An 11,132-nucleotide genomic window follows, 5' to 3' on the forward strand; every position below is an offset into this window, starting at 1 on the left:
CAACGTTATTATTTTGGCTGTAAAGCTATAGAGGAGAAAGAAGATACAATATTCTTTTATATACACTTTTAAGTAAACCATAGTTAAACCAACTAATTACAATTACCAACTAACTATAGTTAAACTAACTGACTCACTAACTAACCACAACTGTAAGAACAATAACTCAAATACAATAATCGAAGACTACTTTATTAGCCATTGATGAGAGACTCAAACTCAAGACTTTTTGAGTAAGATATCCAAAAATCTTTATATAGATTATTCTCCTAAAAACATTAAAAAAAGAAAAAGAAAGAAAAGCCATAATCCTTGCTAAAACAAACAAAATCAGGAATTATTATTGAAAAAAGGGGAAAAGGAAAAGAGATATTATCTTTTTAAGAATGCAAGAAAATTGTAATATGAAACTCAAAGATGATTGTTACATTTTCTTAAAGAAAAAGAAAAACTGAAAGATGATTATTAAAATAGATCTCCATGGCAAATAAAGCCAACAACTTTCCCTTTCTCTTTCGGTTTTTGGACTACATAGTACATACCCATTAAATTTATAGCTCTTGTCTTCATTAACTACTTCTTCTTCCTCTTAACCGCATTTCTGTCAATATGTTTTCATATCGTAGTATTACTATCTTTCCATATCTTTTTTAACTATAAATTCTTTAGTTTACAACTTTATCCTCATGTCATGTGAAGGGAGACCGGGGCTATCGATTAATTCAAATGGACTTTCCAAAACTATAAATAGGCTTAACTAATGGGGGCCCAAGCCCAAGCCCAACTTCAATAAATATCTCTATCACTTTCTGTTAGTGGAGCGGAGTGGAGTAGGGAATGGTATGATGCCGGGGGGACCAATTGAGAGTAAAACAAAAGAGAAATAAGTGCTGTTGTGAGGCGAAGCTGCTTCATAATTTCCGATAAATAAATACATGAATGAAATCCAGAGTCTAGAGACATAACATCCTGAGACCCGAAAAAAAGAAAATGTATGTGACAAAGCCTCTTTCTATGTTAAAAAAGTCTCCTGCTGCTCTCTCAGAGCCTCCTCCAGAAGGTCCAAATTCTGGGATTTTGGTTATCCAAGATGAAGAAACGCCTACTTGTTGTTTTGGACTCTCTAGGGATGATAAACTTCAAAACTTGCCTTTCCCTCAAAACAAAAACCTGACTGCTTCTCACTTTACGGGCGCCACTGAAGAGAGTGGTAACCAATACTCTCGTGACAGTGTTATTCTCATTAGAGAGTGGTAACCAATACTCTCGTGACAGTGTTATTCTCATTCCGGTTGTTAATCAACCACTATCTTCCAATAAGTACTATGCAATTCAACCGCGTGGAAAGCATAAAGGGTATGTGAAATTTAACTTAATTTTACTTTCCATTAAAATATGCATCAAGGATCTGTCATGCCATTTTTTGCTTCTGTTACGTATTAAACAACTTTCTTAATCAAGTGGATTAAAGGTTATAGAACTTAAACCTGTAATTGCTTTTTGCTGAGTGATGATAACATTTAATATTGGATGGTCATAACACTGATATATTGAATAAAAAGACTACCTAATTTCCATGCTCAGACTAGTTGAATTACAAGTAATTCTGCAAACTGGGTTTCAGGGAAGCATTCACAAACTCAAAGGAGGAGGACAAGGTCACATGCTGTTGCTGCAGCTTTGTTTCAGACAAAAAACCGCAGCCTTTTGATCCCGAAAATATTTATCAGCAAATTGAGATTTGTGCTCAAAAACGGGGTGGCTTTTCCTCTAAATCAGTTGCTCCAGATGGTTTTCCACCAGAGTTTTTGAGACATAAACGATGGGATATGACAGCAGAAACTCCTGATGATTTCGAGTTACATGAAGCACCAGGCCTTGATTCTACCCTCCGTGCGCGCCTTCCAGATTTCAACTTCCCATTACCAAATAAGGCTTCTAAATCTGTGGTTGTGGGAAAATGGTACTGTCCTTTCATATTTATTAAAGAAAGTAGTCTAAAACAGCAAATAAAAAACTCAATGTACTATGAGATGACACTTGAGCAAAGATGGGAACAAATATTTGCAAGCGAAAATAGTCATAACAGGGAGAATGTTGTGGTTGTGGATGTTGCTGTTCCAACAGAAGTTGTGTCATTTGGTGGGGTTGAGGGTGTGCCTGATGAGAAGAATGTGGTTGATGGGATGATGTGGTTTAAAAGTTATAGCAACGCGGGAGGAGAACTAAGTGTGGGATTGAGTACACTTATCATTGAGAGAATGAAATGGGAGGAAGAAAGATTTGGGTGGGTTGGAGGGAATGAAAAACAAGTGAGAGTGAAGAAAGTAGAAGAGTTTGGAGGAGTTGGTGAGTGGAGGAACTTTGGTTGTTATGTATTGGTTGAGAGATTCAAATTGAAGAGAATGGACGGGAGCTTGGTTTTAACTTACGATTTCAAGCACACACATCAGATTAGGAGCAAATGGGAATGATAATTTTGGCTCTTCTTTTGCTTTACCCAGAAGTTGCACTTTGTCTTGTTTCTGTGTGTATTATGATGCGTAACAGACTGTTGAACTTTATTGTTTATTCCATTTGTATCTTTTGATGGTAAAGTTGTTGAAGGAATAAAGAGTTTACTTTATCTCTTTGTTGCTGTATACAAACATTATGACCATCTTATCAAAATGATAAAGATACTGTCATTTCAAAATGATTCTGTTGTTCTGTTAACTTTTTCAGATATATATGCTTTACTTTCCCAGAGTAGGGAAGAAATACAGAGTTACCTGTTTCTAATGTTTTAGAGGTTAAAAAAAAAAAAAAAAATAAATAAATAAATTGTTGGCAAAGTTGATTTGACAAGCTACTTTTGAGTTCACAGTTTGCAAGGAGGGCTTCCTTCTCAACTTTAAGTCACTTTTGTTACCATATAAACAAGTAATAATTGATGGCAGAAGTATAAGAGTGTCAAACGCTTAAAGGCCAGCTAAGTTTCTTAGAGTGTCCTCCTCTGAATTTTTGATAAATTGGAGAAGTCTAAGTCTTTGTAAGGAAACAAGTCACTGCTAAACTGATAAAGAACATGGAGAACTCAAACAAAACAATCAAGAACACCAGGATTTACTATGGTTCAGCTTTACATACATTGCTGTTGATTAAGAATGCACTTTGAACAAGAAAGTTAAAAAGGTTACAGTGCTTTTTGTATTTTGTACCTAATCTACCTCAAATCCCAGGTACAACCACTCGAATCCAATCTGTTGTTTTTGGAATTTTCAGTATGCAGATAAAGTGAACACGAGAGATCTGGCTTTATACTCGGTAGTTCCAAATAGAACTTTATAACTAATATACAGTAAACTAAACTTTGGCTATGTTGAGACACATCACCACAGTCTTCATTATGCATTCACTACCCAGATAGAACAAAAAGTGATGAGTTGTGGTTTGAAATTGGATGAGATCAATTGTTTATAAAAAAAATAAACTGGCGTTGAACATTTAATTGGGTGAACTTCAATCCTCTAATGTGAAAGACAGAAGCAAATACAGAGCATCGAAAAAACGCTTTGAAAATTGAATTGAGTTTCCGCGTTATGAAGCTGAACAAAAGACCATGGGCGGGGAGCTAATGTTATTCAGCAATCATACGAGTCCATCTTGTTAGAGTTGTCGACTACTTCAGCATTAATGGGTAACGGAGACGCACTCGGAGGTCCCATTGCCTGGTCAGCGGACGGGTGCCCCGCTCCCCAGTGAGCGGGCAGGGGTTGCGGGGGCAACGCCCCCGAGCCCGTAGGCGGTTTTGGGCTTTTCCATGTATAACCGCTGTAGGATTTCTTTTAAGTTATTAATTCCTTTTTGGATTGGGCTTAAGAATAGGAATCCATGTAAAACTAGGTTTAATCTCTTAAACCTAATATATAAACATACTTTTCTCTTATTATGAGTGTGAGAGCAATTCATTCATTGTAAACGAGAGAAGTGAGACATATTTTAATAATATTGACTCAGTTGGACGTAGCTCACATTAGATGAACCAGGGTAAATCGCGCATATAATTTTTTTGTTTACTGTTTATTTTGTTTTCCTATTATTATTTTGCTCCTGTTGCTTCTCTATTTCGTTCATATCTCAGTTGCAAGAAAGACACCTGCTTCTTCCAGACTCGATGATTGACAACGTAATGGGTCAACTTTTGAATATGTACATCTCAAAGTTTCTGCATATCATAATAAAAATCAACATCTGCTATTCCATAAAACAGTCAATGACTTGTCTGAGTTGTTACGCAGTTGAAATTTCAACATCTTCTTTGAGATAAATAGACGAAATTAAGAGATAAAATAGCTTGCAATCAAAAAGCACATAGGTCAAGAAATTTTGAGAAAAATGTATGTGACAAAGCCTCTTCTATGTTAAAAAAAATCTCCTTCTTCTCTGTCATCGCCTCTCCAGAAGGTCCAAATTCTGGTATTTTGGTAATCCAAGATGAAAGGCCACTTCTTGTTTTGGACTGTGCGAGGATGATCAACTAAAAAGCTGCCTTTCCCTCAAACAAGAACCTAACTACCTTCTTTACTACTTCTAAGGGACTGGTGCCGTAGTCATCAACAACCCTGTATTCTCATTCAGTTATTGAAAACCACTATCTTCGAATCAGTACTATGCAATTCAACCACGTGGCAAGCATAAAGGGTATTTATATTTTAATTTTTCTGCATATAAGGATCAATCATGCCATTTTTAATAACATGTAATTCTGCAAACTGGGTTTCAGGGAAGCATTCACAAAACTCAAAGGAGGAGGACAAGGCCACATGCTGTTGCTGCAGCTTTGTTTCCGATAAAAAGCCGCAGCCTTTTGATCCCGACAACATTTATCAGCAAATTGAGATTTGGCTCAAAACGGGGTGGTGGCTTTTGCCAAATCAGTGGTTCCAGATGGTTTTCCACCAGATTTCTTGAGAAGAAAAGGTTGGGGAATGACAGCAGAAACTAGTGATGATTTCGAGTTAAGTGAAGCAACAGGCCTTGATTCTACCTCCGTGCGCGCCTTCCAGATTTCAACTTCCCATTACCAAATAAGGTTTCTAAACCTGTGGCTGTGGGAAAATGGTATTGTCTTTCATATTTATTGAAGAAAGTAGTCTAAAACAGCAAATAAAAAACTCAATGTACTATGAGCTGACACTTGAGCAAAGATGGGAACAAATATTTGCAAGTGAAAATAGTCATAGCAGGGAGAATGGTGTGGTTGTGGATGTTGTTGTTCCAACAGAAGTGGTGTCATTGGTGGGTTGAGGGTGTGCCTGATGAGAAGAATGTGGTTGATGGGATGATGTGGTTTAAAAGTTCTATCAACGCGGGAGGGAGAACTAAGTGTGGGTTTGAGTACACTTATCATTGAGAGAATGAAATGGGAGGAAGAAAGATTTGGGGGGGGTAGGAACTGGAAACAGGTGAGAGTGAAGAAAGTAGAAGAGTTTGGAGGAGTGGTGAGTGGAGGAACTTTGGTTGTATGTATTGGTTGAGAGATTCAAATTGAAGGAGATGGACGGGAGCTTGGTTTTACTTATGATTTAAGCACACACATCAGATTAGGAGCAAATGGGAATGATAATTTTGGCAGTCTTTTGTTACAGCCTGAAGTTCAACTTTGTCCTGTTTCGGTGTGTAGATACTACGGTGAGTGAGAGAATGTTGAACATTATTATTTATATGTGTATGTTTGATTGTAAAGTAGTGAACGATGAAGAGTTAATTTATCTCTCGGTGTCTGTACACACAAATCTTATAAAATAAGATGGATATTGTCATTTGAAAATGGTTCTATTGTTCTATTAATAAAGGGAATCAATACAGAGAGTTTGTAGCAGGGTTTTCTTCTCAACTTTAAGTCACCATATTAGAAATGAATTATGGCGGAATTTATCATTAACTCGGCTTTCATAGAAAAGAAATAACTGTCACAAACTCTTTACAATTTTTGATAAATTGGAAACCTCGTAGTCTTTGAAAAGAACAATACACTGCTGAACTAATGAAAGAACATGGAGAACTCAAACAAAACAATCAAGAACTCCAGGATTTATAGAGGTTCAGCTCTCATCTATTGCTGTTGATGACTTGATGATTAAGAATGCACTATGAAGAAGAAATAGAGCTTTTTGAATTTTATTCGTAATCTACCTCAAGTCCCCATTACAACCACAAGAATCCAATCTGTAGTTTTTGGAATTTTCAGCATGGAGAGAACAATATACAAAATTAAAGAAAGTGAAAAACAAAGAGATCTGACTTTATGCTCAGTGAGGATATAACTAACTCAACAATCGGGCTTATGTGGACAAACATCATCACCAGTTGCAACTTGAATTTAGCTAAGCTATGTTGAGACACATCACCACGATGTAGAACAGAAAGTGGTCGGTTGTCGTTTGAAACTGAATGACGTGAAATGGTTATAAGGGAATAAATTGACGTTGAAACCAGAAGAATTAAAAATTATATGTTTCTTTTCATTGTTTGGTCGGCAAGGAAATGGAAGAAAATTTGGTCAAATTTTCGTTTTCATTCAACGTTTGAAGTTTGATTAATATTAATAATGTATTGTGAAGTGCAGAAGCAAATCTTGTACATACATCAATTAAATAAACGCTTTGAATAATAGTTCCCGTGTTTGGAGGAGAACAAAAGAACATGGGCTGTAGCTATTACGACTCAGCAATCATATAAATATCAGTCCAACTCAATTCGAAGAAAGACACCTGCTCCTTCCAGACTCCATGATTGACGATGCAATGGGTCAACTTTTGAATACGTATATCTTAAAATTCTGCCCATGTTTTTTGATAATAATCAACATCTTGACTTTGACTTCCATTCCACAAACTATTACATGACTTGTCTGAGTTGTCTACGCCGTTGAAATTCACCATCGTCTTTAGTATAAATAGATTGAACCAAGAGATAAAACCAAATTTCAATCTAAAAAGCCGATACATCAAAGAAATTTTGAGAAAAAATGTACGTAACAAGACCTCTTTCCATGTACAAAAAGTTTCCTTCAGCTCTTTCATCGCCTCCCCCAGAAGGTCCAAATTCTGGTATTTTGGTGATCCAAGATGAAGAAGCGGAACCTACTTGTTGTTTTGGACTGTGCAAGAGCGATGAACTCAAGGAGCTGCCTTTCCCTCAAAACAAGAACCTCAAAACTCGCCATTCAACTTCCTCAGGTGCTGGACAGAACCGCAGCACACAAGTCTCTTACAACCGAGTTATCTTCATTCCTGTTCCTAATCTCCCGCTATCTTCCAATAGCTACTATGCTATTCAACCACGAGGGAGCCATAAAGGGTAAGTATAATATTATGAACTAAACTTGGTTTTACTAGATATGCTCACACTAATAAACTAATTAATGGATGGATATTCAAATTGGGTTTCAGGGAAGCATTCACAAACTCAAATGAGGAGGACTTGACAACCTGCTGTTTCTGCAACTTTGTTTCAGACAGAAAACCTCAGCCTTTCCATCTCGATAACATTTATCAGCAATTTGAGATTTGTTACCGCGACCGGGGAGGCTTTTACGCCAAATCAGTGGCACCGGATGGTTATCCACCAGAATTCTTGAGAAGAAAGGGATGGACAGTGGTGACAGAAACTCCCTCTAATTTTGACCTAAATGAAGCACCAGGCCTTGATAATAACCTCCGTGCCCGCCTTCCAGATTTCAATTTCCCATTATCACACAGGAGTTCTAAACCCGTGGTGGTGGGAAAATGGTATTGTCCTTTCATGTTTATCAAAGAAGGAACACCGAAACAGCAGATAAACAGTTCAATGTATTATGAGATGACACTTGAGCAAAGATGGGAACAAGTGTTTGCTTGTGAAAATAATCATAACGAGGACAATGTTGCGGTTGTAGATGCTGAAGTTCAAACAGTAGTGGTGTCATATGGTGGGGTTGAGGTTATGCCTGATGAGAATAATGTGGTAGATGGGGTGATGCGGTTCAGGAGTTCCAGCAATGAGGGAGGAGAAATAAGTGTGGGGTTGAGTACTCTAATCACTGAGAGACTGAAGTGGGAGCAAGAAAGATTTGGGTGGGTTGGAGGGAACAGGAGGCAAATTAGAGTGAATAGAGTAGAGCAGTTTGACGGAGTTGGTGACTGGAGGAAATTTGGTAGCTATGTGTTGGTTGAGAGGTATGCATTGAAAAGAATGGATGGTACCTTGGTGTTAACTTATGATTTCAAGCACATTCATCAGATTAGGAGCAAATGGGAATGAGATTTTGAGCCTTTTGTTATACATAAGTTATACTTTGTCCATTTTTAATGTGTATAAAATATGTTCTATATGGGTGTCTAAGACTTCATTGTTTTATTCAATTCATAGCTTTGATTGTAATAAGAGTTCAGTTCAATGAATGAAAAGTTTATTTACTTCTTTGTTTCCTTGGACAAACAATGATAGCATTTTGTAAAATTCTGAAGATATTGTCCTCTGAAGACTGCTCCATACTTCTGTAGTCTTTCTGAAATATCAATCTCTTTATTTTGAAAAAGAAAAGGAAAGAGGTAGAGAAGTAATCCTGTAATCTCTATCAATAACGAGCTCGACAGGAATGTTCTCAAAGCATTTCGGTGTATGAAATCTGACCCCTTAATTAAGAACTGAAAAATCACAGGTAATGATTCCGTCAATATATTTATGCAACACGCATGTCAAAGCCATATTAAGCTTAACTGCTGAATATTAATATAAATTTCTAGTGATTTGCAGATCTAAACATTAAAACCAGGTCTAGGAAGGTTAGTAATAACAGCAAATAAAATTGGATTTACGCAATGACAGCCAACAAATAAGTGAAGCTGACTCCAACAAATGTTCTGAGATAAGCCTGGGAATATAAGAAACGCGTGATCTCGCTTGAAAATGATGCTTAACGTAATTTACATTGTAGCTGGTCAACTTTGGATAATTATCAAATTATTCATGTTAAATGTTTGTACCCTGTAGTGTAATGTACTGGTGCAGTATCCTCCTTCCTTGCAACCCCTAAATTATTATGTTGAATTTGGTAACACAGCAAAATTAAATATGACTTCAGGTCCTTAACATTTGCCTTCTCATATGTTATCCTTTGTCCAAGTTTAATAGTTTTATCTTTTCTAATCGTCATGCAATTCAACTATGAAAGAAAATAAGAAAAAATTGGAAAATAAACGATAATAAACAATTTGTCTAGATTCAATAAAAAATAGCATGACTTGTCCAAGTTGTTGAGGTCATAATTCAAGGTAATGTTTCATATAAATAGATTAAAGATAGAGATGATTAATACCCATATAGCAAACTGAGGATCAAGAAAAAGAAAAAAATTATGTGACAAGGCCTCTTTCCATGTACATAAGGTCTCCAATGCTCCATCATCTCTTTCGTTGCCTCCACCAGAGGGTCCAAATTCTGGTATTTTGGTGATCCAAGATGAAGAAGCTGAGCCTACTTGTTGTTTCGGACTGTGCAAGAGTTATCACCTTCGGGAACTGTCTTTCTCTCAAAACGAGAGACTAACTGTGTCGTTTTATGACAACTACAATCGCGTTTTTCTTATTCCTGTTCTTAATCAGCTATTATCTTCCAATCAGTACTATGCAATACAACCTCGTGGGATGCATAAAGGGCATGCCTCAATTTTAAGCTCAAATTCTCCTATTAAGTAATGCTTTTGACATAGTTCAAACCAACTTGGCCCTGTCTTTGATGCACAAGAGAAATCTAATTGAAATTACTGCAAGATGGATGCTCCCGTACTCCCAATCCAGTTTATAGAATAGATGTTACTTAGCCAAATTTCCCGGGAATAACTTATGCTGAGTAATTTTAATCACATTTAGTTTGGATTTATTTCAGGAAAGCGATCACAAGCTCAAAGGAGGAAGATAAGACCACCTGCTGTTTATGCAACTGTATTTCCGACAGAAATCCGCAGCCTTGTGACCCCAATAACATTTTTTCAGCAATTTGAGATCTGTCGCCGAGATATCAGTGGCTTTTTCTCCAAATCAGTAGCTCCAGATGTTTATCCACCAATATTCTTGAGAAGAAAAGGATGGACGATGATAGCAAGAACTAACCACAATTTTGAATTAGGTGAAGCAGCAGGTCTTGATGCTAACCTCCGTTTCCGCCTTCCAGATTTCAACTTCCCATTGTCAAACAAGACTTCTAAACCAGTTGTTGTGGGTAAATGGTATTGTCCTTTCATGTTTGTTAAAGAAGCTACACCGAAACAGCAAATGAGTAGGTCAATGTATTCTCAGAACAAAGATGGGAACAAATATTTGCATGTGAAACTAGTCATAACAGGGAGAATGTCGTGGTTGTGGATGTTGTTGTTCAAACAGAAGTGGTGTCATTTGCGAGGACTGAAACTGTGCCTGAAAAGAAGAATGTGGTTTAGAAGTTGTAGCAAAGAAAGAGAAGAAAAAAATGTGGGATTAAGTGTACTAATCATGAGAGAAGAAGAAAATGTGGTTTACTGCAGATCTTATATTATATAGTGTGTTAAGGCTACATTGTTTTTGCATAGATTTCACTGTAGTAGTTCAATGAATGAAAAGTTAAATATGTTTCTCTATAGGAATTATGATGCAAGTGTCATTTCAAGATTGTTCTGTGAATTAGTCCTGTTATTAATAGCAATATTAAAAGAGCATGACATGAATGTTCTCAAAGATTTCGAATGTAACAGTTAATTGGGTGTTGACAACTTGAAAAATCAGACACTATTTTAAAGACTTTGATTTCTGACTATATATTCGGTACACAACACTGTGTCAAAGCCAAATTAAGAATTGCTAAATATGAAGTAAATCTCTAGTGACTTGCACAGCTAAATGATATGAGAAGGCTCAAGCTATTACAGTGAGAACTGGTTAAATTTGACCCCATTTAATGTTTTATTGAGATAGAGAAAACACGTAATCTTGAAGACCCTTATCACAAATTCAAGTATGTGTTGATTTTTGTATGGTGATACAGATAAGTTAAATTTTATAATAGAAATTTAGGATAAACTGTTTTCAAAGGTTTTAGGGCAACACAAACACAAGAAAAATTATAGAACCAGA

The 11,132-nt window shown here is 36.5% G+C and overlaps 2 protein-coding genes, 1 long non-coding RNA gene and 1 pseudogene across 3 annotated transcripts; all 4 read left to right on the plus strand.

Annotated features, from left to right (window-relative positions):
• The first annotated feature begins 971 nt into the window (after positions 1 to 971).
• LOC116132107 lies at positions 972 to 2,626 on the plus strand. The gene is made up of 3 exons (XM_031417782.1): positions 972 to 1,210; positions 1,254 to 1,356; positions 1,625 to 2,626. Exons 1-3 carry the CDS (start codon positions 991 to 993, stop codon positions 2,472 to 2,474), a joined length of 1,173 nt encoding a protein of 390 aa, XP_031273642.1. The 5' UTR covers positions 972 to 990; the 3' UTR covers positions 2,475 to 2,626.
• A 1,695-nt stretch (positions 2,627 to 4,321) lies between these two features.
• On the plus strand, positions 4,322 to 5,860 carry LOC116132109. Its single transcript, XR_004128376.1, has 2 exons — positions 4,322 to 4,683; positions 4,766 to 5,860. It is a non-coding gene; the product is annotated as an uncharacterized LOC116132109 (long non-coding RNA).
• A 1,095-nt stretch (positions 5,861 to 6,955) lies between these two features.
• Positions 6,956 to 8,441, plus strand: LOC116132106. The gene is made up of 2 exons (XM_031417781.1): positions 6,956 to 7,344; positions 7,437 to 8,441. Exons 1-2 carry the CDS (start codon positions 7,013 to 7,015, stop codon positions 8,284 to 8,286), a joined length of 1,182 nt encoding a protein of 393 aa, XP_031273641.1. The 5' UTR covers positions 6,956 to 7,012; the 3' UTR covers positions 8,287 to 8,441.
• A 493-nt stretch (positions 8,442 to 8,934) lies between these two features.
• LOC116132128 lies at positions 8,935 to 10,518 on the plus strand (annotated as a pseudogene).
• Positions 10,519 to 11,132: the final 614 nt, after the last annotated feature.

Source organism: Pistacia vera, unplaced genomic scaffold (assembly GCF_008641045.1).
Source record: "Pistacia vera cultivar Batoury unplaced genomic scaffold, PisVer_v2 Contig249, whole genome shotgun sequence".
NCBI lineage: Eukaryota > Viridiplantae > Streptophyta > Magnoliopsida > Sapindales > Anacardiaceae > Pistacia > Pistacia vera.

Excerpts from the sequence above, each read along its gene's own strand:
- LOC116132107 (XM_031417782.1), top strand. The coding sequence starts at position 991 with ATGTATGTGACAAAGCCTCTTTCTATGTTAAAAAAGTCTCCTGCTGCT. Across the intron at positions 1,211-1,253 it reads GGGCGCCACTGAAGAGAGTG|GTAACCAATACTCTCGTGAC; the intron begins GTAACCAATACT and ends CATTAGAGAGTG. Across the intron at positions 1,357-1,624 it reads CCGCGTGGAAAGCATAAAGG|GGAAGCATTCACAAACTCAA; the intron begins GTATGTGAAATT and ends ACTGGGTTTCAG.
- LOC116132106 (XM_031417781.1), top strand. The coding sequence starts at position 7,013 with ATGTACGTAACAAGACCTCTTTCCATGTACAAAAAGTTTCCTTCAGCT. Across the intron at positions 7,345-7,436 it reads CCACGAGGGAGCCATAAAGG|GGAAGCATTCACAAACTCAA; the intron begins GTAAGTATAATA and ends ATTGGGTTTCAG.